Genomic DNA, 15,781 nt, shown 5'->3' with positions numbered 1-15,781 from the left:
ACCACATGTGTGCTTGGTCCCCAAGGAGGGCAGATGAAGGAGTCAGCTCTCCAGGAACTGGAGTCAGTTTCTTAAAGCCCCTAGCAGATTGTGCTGGCTCTAACAGATGCAAATGCTGAGGAAAGAGAGGATGCAAGGAGGGGTTGCTGGGAGTTCTCACTTCATGCTGTGCACCAAAATCTCTCTTTGAGATTGAGTACACGGTCAGGTAGAGAGGATATAGTATTGTCTATGAAAATGGCTTGGCCAAGTCAAGAGGGAGCAAATCTCCAAACAAAGAATGTATCTTATACATAGGAGATACAGTTAATGACAGTTCTCCAGAGCAGAGGGAAATATGGGTGGGGGGAGGGAGAAGGCATTTCACTAGGCCCCTTGATACATTTTTACTAATCCATGAACTAAGTATGATGCAGTCCTTTCTCTAACCCTATGTGCGTGCCTATGTGTATGTATGCACACGTGAGTGTGTGTGTGTGTGTGTATGTATGCATACTCCTGTGATATGTGCATAGGCATATCACGTGTGTCACAGCTTGTGTGGGAGGCGGGGGACTATCTGTTAGAGCTGGTTCTCTCCTCCCACCATGTGGGTCCCAGGGGATTGACCTCAGGTCGGCAGGCTTTTCGTGGTAACTTTACCCTCTGAGCCACTTCCCTGCCTCCTGTGCCTATTTCTGAAACAGGATCTCTTATTGGCCTAGAACTTTCCAAGCAGCCTAGGCTGGTTGGCTAGTGAGCCTCAGGGATCCAACCATCTCTAAGACTTCCCCAGCTCTGGAGTTACAAGCACATGCCACCTCATCTAGCTTCATCTCACAGCACCCCACCCCCACCCCTTTTTTTGTGAGACAGAGTCTAATGTATCGCAGGATGGCCTCAAAATCATTGTCACTTAAAGATCTGGAGCCCTTGATTCTCCTGAGTCCACCTCCTAAGTGCTAAGGTAGCAGGCACACCGTACCACACCTAGTTTATGAAATGATAAAGATCAAATCAGGGCTTCTTGCATGCTAGGTGAATCCCCAATTTGATTTTATTTTTTTAAAATCAGAGGGTATTAAGACATCCCCACATCTGCAGCACGTGCCTCTTCGCTGTACTTCCTAGCGTGGTCTGTCACACACCACTCAGCACAGGCCTGGGTCTGTCTGGATGAAGGCCCTATATAGCAGGCGTCAGATACAGTGCTAGGTATGCTGTAAACCTCAGCAGCCACCAGATGACTGGGACCAAATGGGATTCAAATCTTTATTCACATAAACGTCCATGAAGTGAAGTGGGAGACCAACTTCTATCTCTCCTTGCCCACTCCCTTTCTCTCTCTGCTTTTTGAAACAGATTCTTATGCAGCCTGGCCTGGCCTTGAGGTCCTTCCCAGTCTTGAGTGACCACACCACAGGCATGTGTCACAATGCCGAGCTTGGGTTTACATCTTTTCTATCTGAAGACTTTTGCAAATTTTCAACCCGGGGCCTGTGGAAATGGCTCAGAGGGTTAGAACCACCATCCACCATGTCTTAGTGAATTGAGTTCGATCCCTGACTCCCTTGGTTGTCCTCTGATCCCCGGGTGCATCCTGTGGCGTATGTTCACGGTGAATGTACACATACGTGTGTGAACACCTGCATGGTAAATGAATGCAAATAGATTTTTAAAAAATAGAGCTGATGAGATGGCTCAGTGGGTAAAGGCACTTGCCACCAAGCATGGAAGCCTGAGTTTGATCCCCATAGCCCACATGAAGGTAGACAGAGAGAACTGACTACCAATTTGTCCTCTGACCTTAAAAACATACAGCTGCATGTGAAAACACACACACACACACACACACACTTACACACACATACACATACACATGCACACACACACAACGCATTTTAGTTTAAAAAATAAAAGAGACAAAGACAAAAAGAGAAAGAAAGAGAAAGAGAGAGAGAAAGGAAGAGAGAGAGAGAAAGAGAAAGGAAGTAAGAAAGAAAGGAAAAGAAAAAGAAAAAAAGGAAAGAAAACGGGTTTGACTGGTACCAAAGAAACCTGCCAAGTTCTTCCTCTGTTAATCTTCCTAGGTGCTGGAATATAAGAGGCCCCTGGCTTAAACACCTCTCTCTTCTCCAGTGTTTAAGGAGCCTTTAGCTCACCAGTTCACATGAGCTCACGATAGCTGCGAATGCCTCTTTTGGTTAGCAGTGGCATGAAGAACAGATGACTGTGGTGCTCGTAGGCATCCAAGCTCAGAGGCTGGTCATCTGCTGGGAATGGAGCTCACCATCTACCAAACACAAGCAGTGGATGAGGCCACTCATCCACACCCCGAGTCGTCAACTCAGCTGTGGTGAAACCTGTCCCTTGGACCCCGTGCTTTCCTCTCACGCCAGGTGGGAACCTCACCACACCGTCGACCTAGCTGCTGTTGATCTAGAGGGGTCGGCCTCAGGGCCTGGGGCTCGCGCTTACTTGCAGATGTCTTTTATTAACAAGCTGGGTCTTCTCATCTTGTGCTGGGTTCGGGTGTACCATTGCAGGGAGGTCCTTGAGCAATCACTTCTCAGCTTTGCAGAGGTGAACTCACTTGGCATTGCTGGGAGGAGAGAGGAAATGAGGGAAGAATTGTTAGGTGGACTATGGTTTACGAGACTAAAGTGATACAGCTGTACCTGGAGTACTCCTCTGTGAGAAAAGGGATGGATTCCCAATACAAGTTGGGTGAAACAGAAGGGAGCTACACTGTGCCCATGATGAAGGGTCATGCACTGTATGAGGACAAAACCACAGAACTAAAGAGCATAGCAATGGGTGCCAGGAATTATGGGTAAGAGGAGGGGTGCTGGTACATGCCTATCACCCCAGCACCTAAGAGGCTGAGGCAGGAGGATGGTGAGGGCAAAAGCTACAGACACCATCTCAGGAATAAAAAGGACTGTGGAGTGTGTCGCTGTGAGGGACCCTGAAGCAATGGAAATGTTCTGGTCATGATGGATCCAAGCTCCACAGTTTTACAAGATGCCGTGGTGGCAGGGAAGTACAGAAAATCTCTAGGTTGTCACAAACAAATCATTTCATTTGGGCTGGGGGAATGGCAAGATGGCTAAGTAGGTAAAGGCGATCGCCAGGAAGTCTGATGAGCTGATTTGAATCCCTGAATCCCACATGGTAGAAGAAGGGGATCAACATCTGAAAGCCATCCTCTGACCTCTGCATGTGCAGTGACCAGAGTGTGAGTGTACAACGAGAGAAAGAGAGAGAGAGAGAGAGAGAGAGAGAGAGAGAGAGAGTGTTTTTCTCTAATATCAGCCATGGATCTGAGGAATACACACACACACACACACACACACACACACACTCACAGGCAATAAATAAATGAGATTCAAAAACCAGAAACGTTTATAGATGAGAGAGCTACTTTACAATGAAGGCCACGGGGAAAACGCCTAGGACAATGCTAACTGAGCTGGAACAGGTATGCAGTGCTGACTCCAAGACTCGTCTTACTACACATGTGATGTTTAATGATTTTAAAAATTATGAAGAGTGGCCAGGCGGTGGTGGCGCACGCCTTTAATCCCAGCACTTGGGAGGCAGAGGCAGGAGGATTTCTGAGTTCCAGGACAGCCAGGGCTACACAGAGAAACCCTGTCTAGAAAAAAACAAAACAAAACAAAAATCATGAAGAGATTTTTTAAAGTTAAATTAAACACAAGTGCCACGTTAGGAGAAACAAAGAAAAGGAGATTATGGCAATTTAAAAAACATTTCCTTTAAATATATATATATATATATATATATATATATATATATATATACATATATGTATATATCTGTGAACATACTTACCTTTTCTCTTTTCTTTTTCTGCAGTGCTGGAGTCTGAACCAATGTCTCATACATGCAAGTGCTTTAGCCCTAGCCACATTGCCAGCACACCGTTCATCACTGTGTGTATTATCACAAGAAAAACTATGAAAGAAGTTGTTCCTCTCCTACCCCTCCTCCCAGCACCCACTCCTCCCCAGCAGGACTTGGAGTTTTAGTTGGAAACATGGCCTGCTAAGACAGAGACTACATTTCCCAGATGCTCTTGGAGTTGGTTATGCCCCGTGCTTAAGTTCTAGCCAATGAAATAGGAGCAGAATTCTTACTTGCAGCTCCCAGGGTGTTGCCCACCCCCCCACCCCCTCCCCTTTAGCACCGTCCCTCTTCTCCTTTCTGCTCTTTCCAGCTGACTGAAGTGTAAAAACATGAGCCACTTGGGGACCACACAGGAGGATATCTAGTATATCTCAGACAACGCCAACCGAGAGCCAATTGTGAGAGCTAGAGTTATGTTTGAAGCTTTAACTACTATGCCTCAAAGATCCATAAAAACAAAAATGCCTCTAGCCTGTAAGCCCACTTGTCCAAGGGCAAGATATTTTCTGAAATGTTTGAGGCCGTTACTCATGTGTGATAGAAGCCACTTTTCACTTCCCTAAACGAGTTTGATTGAATCAATTGTACCTGACGTGCTTGTTCACAGAGATAGGAAATATGGAGGCAGGACGTACATAAGGATATATGCTTGCCCCTGATTGGACATAGGCAGGAGGTATGCAGGCAGGAAGTACGTCAAGATATATGCTTGCTCCTGATTGTACCTGGTGGAAAATACATAGCCTTATGGGTTCTGCCTTTATAAGTCACTGAAAAAACATGACTTGCTGCCATTTTCTGGGAACCTCAGAAGGGTCCTGGCCAGAGCCCATCATCTTGGCCAGTAATTAAAGCTTACTTTAAATTTGGCTCAGAAAGTTGAGGTAACAGCCTTATTCTCCACCAGATTAACATTTTCTGGAGGCCTCAGTGAGATTCAGACCGCCCACCCAAACTCTAAAGCCAGACCTTCACTCTGGACTGCAGAGCCGAGGGGCTGCTGCGGGAAGCACAGGCCTTGAGATGCTCCAAGGGTTTGGAGTTGCCTTCGGTTTTATGAGCTATGGAGTGTAACTGCCATGTTGAGGAAACCCGGGAGCATCTATGGAGGCCTTCTGGTTTTGAGTCACAGTCTAATTCTGTTAGGTGTGATCTGTATCTGGGTTGTGTGGGAGCTTCAGCGAGACCCCAATTATTCTTCTGTCTAGGGCAGATAGTGAGACATTGCCTGTCTGTCTGTCTCTGGATGGTTGGAAAGCTTCGTCTGTTTGTTTGTTGTGTCTGTCTGCTCTGCATGTGCGGACGGGTCTGTGTTTTCTGGTGTGTCTGTAAGTTCTATTGTAAACCCTGAGCTGAGACAGAAATGGGTCATGCTCAGTTGAATGTGTGACTATATGGTGGCTACCACATTTTGTTTCTGACATTCTTCGAGTATGTAACCTTCCTTGTTCTGTTTTCTGGGTTATATTTTTTGCTGTCTCTGCTGCAGTCAGCCACCACTACTACCATGGCTTCTTTTATGGCCAGGGCTCAAAATTTATCTATGAGCTTTCTGGCCACTGGGTTCAGTTTAGCGAGGATTTAAATATCTTTTGAGTGTGGATATAAAAGTTGTTTTATGTTGTCCTTATTTATTGAAAAGCTGGCTCTGGAATTGGGTCATGGCTCTCCTTTTTCCAGACCTAGGCATGCTTTTAAAGTTTAGATGTCAGGGTTCAGGGAAGCCACCGGATGTTGTGATGGGGAGAAGAAAGCAAGTCAGAACAGCCAAAAGAACTAGACTATTGGTTTATGTGAAGTTTCTGTACCTTATGATTTATAACTTTATTGGGTATGGCGTGAAATTTCTGAAAAACAATTCATTTAAAACTTGTATCACAGGATTGATAGTTAAAACTCTACGCATAGGTAACCTAAAGGGACCATGTGGCATGATGTCATTTCGTGATATAGCAACATGTGGTTTGCCACCATCTTAGCTGCTGTTCCGCATCGGGAAGGAGGCAGCCTCTTGGCTGGCAGCCATCTTTGTTAGGGATGCAGCGGGTGAATGTCATGTGACTTCACCACCACCAATGTTGATTAAAGGTGAGCGCATGGTATAAAATCAAGGAGGCAACAGGGTCTCAGATTTTGGACTACGGTGGATTTTTATATAATGATTTCTGTCCTGAAAACAAAGTCATAAAAACAAGGTTTATGAAAGACAGGATTTAAAAACAATGTTTGTTTAATATGGTCTTAACGCTTTATCTCCATGCATTTATATACAAGAACATACCTTGTGGAACAGCCAATCTTTGTGATATAAGAGTCACCTGGGTGGTACTGGTTTTAAAGGCATGAAGTAGCCATGGAGAATAGCTGAGGCTTGGCACTGTGTGGCAGGGCTGGTGCCGTATGACAGCCCCCAGAAACAGCAGCTGCTATGAAATGGAGCCAGCTGGCACCTGGAAGGCAGGCTGGGTATAATGCTGAGGACAGGGCCACAGAGGTGACCCAGGCCCCACTGGGAATCCCAGAGGACGGTGAGTGAATCCCAGGTACTGAGCACTGAGTTGTCGGTACTGTTGGAGCTCGGCTTTGTCTTGTTCAGATTATGGTTTTGCTCTGGGTTTTTCCCCCTCTTCAAATAAAAAAAGGTACTTTGTTATTATTATTATTATTATTTACTGTTATAGGAGCACACAATTGAGAGATTTTAAAGCTTCTTTAAGAGAAAATTTTGGAGTTTTACAGATATTTTAAAATTAGAAAAGTGGATATTTTTAAAAGAACAGCTTTTAAAATATTTAAATGTATAAGGCTATGGGATACTTTAAATTTATAGAATGTTTTATATTATTAATATCTGGCCTTAAAAAATAGATAAGAGGCTAAAAAATTAGGGCCACAGCTATGAGCACCAAACGCTAAACACCAAAACCTTAAGTATTCCTCTCTTTTGGAGCAACAAGACAACGACCTGAAGAATCTGACTAAGAACTGGATGGATGTCTCTCCTTACCTAAGGCCGGCTCAGGCTGGAAGAGGCTGGCTTGGGAATGTATGTCTCCCTTCCTCGTCTTGGCTAACTTCGTTAGGCTTTAGCTATTGTGATAATCTGAGTAATATAAGAAACTAATATTCTATAGTGGTACACTGTAAAAGGCTCAGCAAAGTTCCCAGTATCTATGTGGACTGTGTTTATGAGTTACAGTTTTATTTTGATACCAAAGAGCTTCAGTTCCTTCAGAAATGATTGTTTTTTTTTAATTCAAACTTCACAAAAATAAAGCTGTAAAATCCTAGTCTTATAAAAGCTGCTAAGCCATAGTTAAGACATGCAAGTTAACAGTCACAGAGTAAATGATCAAATTCCATAATGTGTTCAGAACCTCACTTGTAGTCATGCTGAGTGCTAATATCATTAATTATAGAAATAAGCTTTATTTACTTTTTTTTTTGTTTTTTGGTTTTTTGGTTTTTTGAGACAGGTTTCTCTGTATAGCCCTGGCTGTCCTGGAACTCAGAAATCTGCCTGCCTCTGTCTCCCGAGTGCCGGGATTAAAGGCGGCACCCCCTGGCTATTTACTTTTCAAGGTTAAGCCTAAAGCAAGTAACTAAAAGCAAGCAAAGTTTATTACTTTGTATATACTTAATAGATATTGGTCCTTAAGACTTTCTAAAGGTCTGCTGAATTTGGAATTTAGAATGTTTAATGTAAAAGAGCTTACCATGACAGAGACCCCAGCTCCTAGTAGTAGAAGCCAGATGAAGGCTTCTAAACATGACACCTTCATCTGGATTCTGGTAACCTTAACCACTGGGCATAACTGCCTCATGCCTCGTCTGCCATCAAACCCGGCCACTGTTGAGTTGATTGCTGTACTCTTGCCTGGTCAAAGTAAGGTCAGTTGGGAACAGAACTCAAGTCCATTGAAAGAACCACAGGGTAAGGTCAGTCCCCACAAAGTTCCTCACCTGTCCTCCACATAAAATTCTCTCAGATCTTCTGGGCCTGGTGACTGAAGACCAATGCTGGCCTGAGACCTCCACCTCCCCCCAAGCCATCGTAGCCACAGAGCCTAGGGTGATCATCTCGATAATGAGTAAGTCTCTGTCATTTTAATCAGAACATAAGCCATTTGGATACTTTCTGCTACAATGTATCCTTCTCGGATCTCTGCTGGCATTGATGGCTAGGCTAACTGTAGCTCTGTCAGTTTAACGGCAGCAGGCAACGGGCTCCTCCCTGCAAGGCTGCAGCTGCCTAGATAGTTCACATCATATGTAAAAACTAGGCCTTGCTGTTTCTAAAGCTACTAAGTCTCCAGTTGAGAAAGGTAGATGGGGTTTCCTTGCCAACAGGCTTCATATTAAAGGACAAACAGGTTTCTGATGTAGCTATTTACTGTTCTTTTACTCAAAGCACTTGCTTTGCAATGGCTGCTCTCAGCAAAAACCATTTGTGCCTCTAGTAAATGACTAGATGGATAAACGGTTTAAAGTCTATGTAAGTTCTGAGGGTCTAAGATAGTGTTCTAAGGTGCAGAGAGGTCTGAGAACGTGAAGGCTTAAGTTCAGAGGATCTAAGAAAGTGACTTATGGCGTTCGTTGTAAAGGTTTAAGAGAATGATTTAAGGTATATGAAAAATGGGAGTTTCATATTTCTTTACCTCTCTGTTCTTGTTATACTAAGATTTCAAAAGTTCAGAGTTTTAACACTGATCAGTGGAATTCTGACAGATGGTAGAGCACTGATTGTTATTATAGTCACAAGGAAAAGAGTTTAAATTTTATTTGGTTGTCTTCTAAGTATAGACTTAACGGTGCTTCTCACTGGCTAAAATTGTCTCTGTCAAATCTATATGTCCATCCCACTGGACAGAGGAGAAATAAATGTTCATCTTTTTTAACCTGAAGCCATAGCTTTTGCTGATTCAAAGGTGGGATTCTACTCCAGCTGTCTTACAGACACCTGCTTGCTGCTTTTCCCACAATGTAGATCACTACAGATTACACACAGTGACAATGCTTATATATCTAAAACTTTTCTCTCTTTAAGTAGACTAAAAAATCCTGTAAGCTCAGGGAGTCTGAGTCCTAAGACTTGAATCCACCTCCCACAGGTCAAAAGGACTCCAGATAAGAACCACCTAAGTCCCCACACCTATCCCTGAGGACGAGGTCTCTCTCTCTCCTTCTCTCCCTCTCTCCCTGCTTCCCCTATCTCTGTCTTGAGACTCTCTCCTTCCCAATTACCAGGACTATAGGCCTAAAAGTTCCACGTGTAAGATTTTCCTTAAACTTTAACTTCTGTCCCTAGCTTGTATCTGTCTCAGCAGATTTCCACTGAGACAGATTTCAGATGACAGGCACCACCCAGGAATCAGCTGCAGACTACAGACTGATCCAGATGGCTTGGAGCCCTGGACTTGCCGAAAGCTGACATGGACCAAGCCAGCTGATTCGGATTGCTCCCTGTCTCTCCAGCTGGGTCAGCTCACCAGATGCTTCTAATGAATGCTCCATTTCCTGAATCTGAGGACAACATCTTAATTTCAGCATGAAGTAGTTAAAGAGAGTAGAGTATGCTACCCTGTGTCCTCAACAGGCTGTGATGTTAGGTCAAAAGGACCTGGCACAGGGGACAAAACGGCTGCCTATCTTGCCCACTGGCATACCAGGAAAGGTACTTGTTGAAACCAAATAGACTCAGATCTATCAACAGGTAGGTTGACTAGCTGAAATTGGTCTACAATACAATAGGGTACCTGACCTGCTTTAGACAGAACAAGGAGGTCCTGTGTGGCTTTAAGAGAAAATTGTTTCTATAACTGTTAGAGATAATCTGGCTGTCCTAAAATAATTAAGGAAATAAATATTGCAAAAATGGAGGGGGGTTGAAGGAGGGGCCTGTGATGACATAAATGACCTGTCCCCATTCTCATTTTCAGGCTCCTCCTGGATAGTAACTGATGTCAGCCAATGCAGGGCCTTTGACCTTTCTGTTTCTACTAATTACTGTTGCCCCTGGCATCATTAATGCCTTAACTTGATGATAATTCTCATCTGGGTACCATTAAGCTGATGGTTATTAGATCCCAGTGTAAACAGGTACCTGCCACAGAGTCGAGGATTTGACTCAGGATACAACCCAAGGGGGATTGACTCAGCACCATTTTCTGGGAATCTCAGAATACTCGAGACCAGAGTCCACCACCTTGGCCAGTATTTAATTAAAGCTTGCTTCAAGTTTGGCTCAAGATATTGTGGTAGTGGTCTTATTAATAAGCCAGTGGGATTATTAATACAAGGTCACAGGGTGGACTTCAGGATGATAAAGTAAGAAGACACCTATTTAAGCAGCTGCTAATCCTTAAGTGCTATAACCTGCAGTTCCCAGGAAAAAAAGGCCACACAACTGTGTTGAAGATTCTAAACCAGCTATGGGGTTTGAACTTTACAACTTGGGAGAGCTGGAAAGCTGTTGATCCAGAATCCAGATTATCTTGGGCTATCTTAATAACCCCCACTAGCCACTGAACACCCATGTTCTACACCTGAACTATTAACTCACAACCAACCTAAGGGCTAACACCGTCATCACACAGTATCTAAAACCTGCGGCAGAGATGTCCCCACTCTGCTGTACCCTACCTACCATGTGATGGGTAAATTACTTTAATAATCCATGAGCTTCTTTTGTTTTGTGTCTATTAAAAAATTCACATAATTGTTTCCATGTTCCCATTGCTTCCTGGGCCACTGTTGGCTGTCCCACATTCTCTTGGAGGTGTGTCACAGTTACTTTCAGCTGTCAACATGACACAAACTTAAGAGTCATTGGGGAAGAGGAACCTCAACTGAAGCATTGTCTCCAACAGACTGGCCTGTGGCCATGGTCTCAACTGTCAGCTGATGCTGGAGGGAGCAGGCACTGTGAATTGTGCCATTCCTAGGTAGGTGGGCCTGGGCTGTATACACAAACTGAGAAAGCCACAGGGTTAACTAAGTCAGTAAGCAGCATCCGTCCATGGTTTCTGCTTCAGTTCCTGCCTTCATCTCCTGACCTGGCTTCCCTTCATGATGGGCAGTGAGATTAAATAAATCCTGTCCTTCCTAAGTTGATATTGGTCATGGTGTTTATTACAGCAACAGAGTAATACCTAAGAGTGTTAGGTATCAATTAAGCAAAATTATATCCTAGCTTATATGGACATCAATGGCTATTATGATAAATTAACATATTTAGTAATATATTTACCATATTTAGCTTTTCTATCTGAAAGGCTAAATATACTCACCTTCCCCCCACCCATCTTCTTGGGGATTGAACCCAGGGCTTCTCATACTGTGTGCTTTATCTACTGAGCTACCCATCCTAGACCTCAAGCTGCATCCCATTACTTGGTTTACTTTCTCTCTTCCCCTTTGCAGGCAGGAATTCACTACGTAGCTCAGGCCCACATTGAACTGGCAATCTTCCTGCCTGAGCCTCCCTAATGCTGGGGCTGGAGGGTGTACCACCACACCTGGCTCGACTTTGGTCATTTTCCTTGTGGATAATGGATTCTTTGATTCGAAAAGGGTAAAACCCTTTTTTATCTTAAGCTGACATTCTTGCTCATCCTAGCACTCAAGAATCTGAGGCAGGTGGACTGTCAGATCAAGGGCAGCCTCTCCTACACAATAAGGCTCTGTTTCAAACATAAGTAAACTGACACGCAAGTTATTTCATTCTTTTTTTCTTTTCCCTGCTTTAAACAACCTGTCCCTTAACTCCAGGTGGTGGTGGTGGTGGTGGTGGTGGTGGTCGTCGTCGTCGTCTTCTTCTTCTTCTTTTCTCCTCCTCCTCCTCCCTCTTCCTCCTCCTCCCCCTCCTCCCTCCTCCTCCTCCTCCCTCCTCCTCCTTCTTTTTTTTTTCTTTTTCCGAGACAGGGTTTCTCTGTATAGCCCTGGCTATCCTGGAACTCACTTTGTAGACCAGGCTGGCCTCGAACTCAGAAATCCACCTGCCTCTGCCTCCCGAGTGCTGGGATTAAAGGCGTGCGCCAACACTGCCCAGCCTCAACTCTAACCAGGCAGATATTCTACCAATTCTAGACTGAGAATATTTCATATCATAGTGTATCATTCTACTTGAAATCCACTAAAAACAAAACAAAACAAAACAAAAAAACCAAAAAACCAAACAACCAGTACCAAAGACCTTATTAGGAAAACTTTGCTGAAGACAAATGAAAAGTTACAACAGCCAGGACCCTGAGACGTTTTCAAGCACCACTGTACGGTCAGCCTGGGGGAGCAGTGCTTATAGGCTGTTCTAGTGGAGTCTGTAAGACGCAAGGAGCACCAATGGATACACAGACAGCGGAGCTTGCAGAAGGAAGAAACAAGAGTCATCAGGGCCAGACAGCAGCTGATCCTGTGCTATTATGGCCAAGAATCTGGCTTTCCTCACCCCACTGTTCTGAGAACTGAGAGAAGCTAAACTTAAGAAGATAATGGTAGACTCGTGGCAGAACTTTCAAGGCAGAATGATGCTATGCTGGCTGATGCAGACAGAGCAGCTGCAGCTGATAGATGAGCAGAGGCTGGGAGGATATCGAAGGGCTTCCTCTGGGTTATCGCATCTGATACACCTGAGGTCCCATGGGGGCCTGGCTACACATTAAGCTGGCATCAAAACGTGACAATGTCAAGCCATCCCCCAGGTGGTATCGGTGTTGATGGCACCACTCCATAGGCAAAAGCCTGAAAAAAAAAATCCCAATTCGTCCTCAGGACGAATCTGCAGGTGCTGCGGTAGTAGAGCTGGAGGGGTGGGCGCACCCCAGTCCATTGGCGCCGGTTAGATTTCATCAGGAGCTCTAGAAGTTGGACCTGGAGCCACGGGGTTTGGTATTTACCCTGCTAGATGTTGGATTTGTTTTGCTGGGGCTGTTTTATGCCATCCTCCTATTTTGAAATGGGAATGTTTATTTTGTCCCAATATATAGCTTGTTTTTTTTTTTTTTAATTTTATTTTATAGACGCCATTGTGAAGAGACATTTCTTAACGTGTTGGGATTTTTAAAGATGTAAGAGTTGTTCAGGTTGGACAAGTTTATGAGATTAACAAGAAACTTTGTGGACCTGGGGTGAAAGGTTATGGCTTTAAAATGCTGTATTGTCTTGTCAAGCTGATAAGATAAGGGATCGTTAGATGGCGCTGGCCTTTGAAGCTTCACTAACCACTTCTCATAGAACAGGCTTATCTTTGAAGGTGTCTATGGGGGATTATCTTAATTATAGTAACGGAGGTGGGGATCCACCTATGGTTCACTAGGCAAGGGATGCTGAAATGCCTTTCAGTGGAGACTGCTGGCTGAGCACCCACCTGGGTTTGTTTCTCTCCGCTCTGACCACTGCTCTAAGTGCCATGGCATGCTGGAACTACACCCTCCCAGGAGCAGCTGCTTAGGTTTATATGCCCTTCCTATACAGACACTTGTGCACTTCGGGGCATGGCATCCAGGCTTCCTTACTTTTTAAAATACGATTTGTCTCTTGTCTCCCTCACATGAATATAGTTTCTTCAGGTCTAGGCTATAGTGTCTCTCCAGGGCTCCCTCCTAATTGCTTGGCTCCCTAGGGCATACCAATTTAACCCTATCCTTACTCAGGCTACTGGACCACAGCCTCTACTTTGTAGCTTCACTAACCACTTCTCATAGAACAGGCTTATCTTTGAAGGTGTTTTTCTACTCATACCCAAAAGTGTGATGGGTTTTTAAGAGGCTATGTGTTTGATAAGAAAACATTTCTTATTAAAGTCCCGAGGAAGAAATGTAACTAAGAGCACTTGCTGCTCTGGCAAAAGGCTTGTTTGGTTCCCATGAACCATGCCAAATGGCTCACAACTGCCTGTAACTGAAGCTCCAAGGGACTGACACTTTCTTCTGACCGCCTCAAGTAACTGCATTTTATCATACATAGATACACACACACACACACACACACACACACACACACACACACACACAGGAATACAGAAGGGGAAGAGGGAAAGACAGAGGGGGAAGGGAGGGAGGGGGAAGTGAAGGAAGGGAGGTGGAGGGAGGGTGCCTCAGTGTCTCAGTTAGGGTTCCATTGCTGTGAAGAGACACCATGACGACCGAACGGCAACTCTTACAAAGGAAAACATTTAACTGGGGCTGGCTTATAGGTTCAGAGGTTCAGTAGATTATCATCATAGCAGGAGGCATGGCAGCCTGAAGACAGACATGGTGCTGGAGAAGGAGCTGAGAGTTCTACATCTTGATCTGAAAACAGCCAGAAGGAGACTCTCAAAGCCCACCCCAACAATGACACACTTGCTCCAACAAGGCCACAGCTATTCCAATAAGGCCATACCTCCTAATAGTGCCACTTCCTGTGAGGCAAGCATATTCTAACCACTACCTGGGCTAAAAGTAAACCTTAAGGGGGGGGGGGTGAGCTTCTAATTCATATGTAGACTATTTCACCTTAAAGAAATTGAGCGAAGGCCAACTATGTTATAGGTACCACACAAGGCAGCTGGAAACAGGAGGAAACAGGCATAATATCATTGTCTCTACTTCTAGAGGTTAAAAAGATGTCCAAAAGTGAAATTTTCTGAGTCAGTGATGTACAAGTGAATTATTATTTATATCATGTTGCTATAATCTATTGTTATTATTTATATCTTGCTCTATCATTTAAGTTACAGCGTCTTAAAGATTACATGCTGTGTAATTCCAAATATGTGCATATATTTTGTTTGTTCTGTTTTTTAAGACAGGATCTCTCTACATAGCTCTGGTTGTCCTGAAACTCACTCTGTAGACCAGGCCTGTCCTATACTCACAGAGATCTTCCTATCTCAGCCTCCTAAGTGCTAGGGTTATAGAGTGTGACACCATGCCTATATATACATACATATGTACATACATACATAATACATACATACATACGTACATACATACATACATGGGGGTATTACATGAGGAGACAGCTTGAAGGAAGAACTCAGCTCTCTCCTCTCCTTCCATGTGGGTCATGTCACTCAAGTGCAGGGTCACCAAGCATGGCAACCAATGCCTTCACCTGCTGAGCCATCTCACCAGGTCCCAATGATCTATTTCTGAAATGAGTGAATTTTAGGAACGGAGAGAAGCTAGTGGTCGCAAGGAGGTAGGCACTGACCAGGATGGAGGCAGGAAATAAGTGAATGTGGATGTACAAGAGCGACGGGAGGAAACCTGAGGATCTTAAAGACTGGCTGAGGGGGCCTAGAGAAGTGACGGGCCTGTGCAGAATGTGTCACTGGCTACAGGTCCCCCAAATGTAACTTCATGAGATTAAGAATCAGCCTCTACAGACAAAAGTAAAATAGATATCTCAAAGCTGTAAAAAATGCAGTGGCAAACTGACCCTACGGATACTTGCTGTCCAAAGAGTAGATAGGGCACCCACGGAGTGAGCATAAGACTACATCTGATCTTACCAGATCCTAAAGCATCTACTTCCCCGGTTTGCTGTCTGAATTTAACTTTCCCAAGGACATACCTGTGTGAGTAGAGGTGTCGAGAAATCCATCTCACCCCTCTCCACCTCCGCTGCGAGGGAAGGACAGCAGGCAGGAGCGGCGTCCATGAGGGCTTAAATACTGCAGACTGTTTCAAACAGCCTCTGAGTGAGCAAACATGACTGGAGTGAACGTGTCCAGCCAAGGACATGGGGATAAAATCTGTGGGGTGGGAGGTCTGTGAGAAATGGATTTCACCACAGATAGGAATTAGCCTAGTTGGCTGAACCCTACATTCGCATTGACTGTGAGGTAAGACCTGGGCACACACTGCTGCGGTCTCAAAGGTGAATGAGG

The 15,781-nt window shown here is 44.5% G+C and overlaps 1 protein-coding gene and 1 long non-coding RNA gene across 10 annotated transcripts in view; one reads left to right on the top strand and one right to left on the bottom strand.

Moving 5' to 3' along the window:
• St3gal5 (ST3 beta-galactoside alpha-2,3-sialyltransferase 5) overlaps positions 1 to 15,781 on the bottom strand; it is a 57,020-nt gene that overhangs the window by 23,727 nt on the left and 17,512 nt on the right. For 6 of the 8 annotated variants that reach the window (XM_006505816.3, XM_006505818.4, NM_011375.3 and 3 more), the window contains one exon: positions 2,458 to 2,581. In XM_006505816.3, coding sequence (XP_006505879.1) covers positions 2,458 to 2,581 — 124 coding nt within the window. Of the gene's footprint in view, positions 1 to 2,457; positions 2,582 to 15,465; positions 15,642 to 15,781 lie in introns of those variants that run through there. The other 2 variants (XM_006505817.4, XM_006505820.4) reach the window with 2 other exon arrangements.
• On the top strand, positions 7,648 to 10,632 carry 4933431G14Rik (RIKEN cDNA 4933431G14 gene). Of its 2 annotated transcripts, none has more exons than NR_045165.1 (3): positions 7,648 to 7,800; positions 7,899 to 8,000; positions 9,218 to 10,632. It is a non-coding gene; the product is annotated as an RIKEN cDNA 4933431G14 gene (long non-coding RNA). The 2 variants fall into 2 exon arrangements; NR_045163.1 differs by lacking the exon at positions 7,648 to 7,800 and having other exon boundaries at positions 7,905 to 8,000; positions 9,237 to 9,622; positions 9,849 to 10,632.

This window comes from Mus musculus, chromosome 6 (genome assembly GCF_000001635.26).
Source record: "Mus musculus strain C57BL/6J chromosome 6, GRCm38.p6 C57BL/6J".
Taxonomy (NCBI): Eukaryota; Metazoa; Chordata; class Mammalia; order Rodentia; family Muridae; genus Mus; species Mus musculus.
This window is presented reverse-complemented; position numbering and strand designations above follow the sequence as displayed.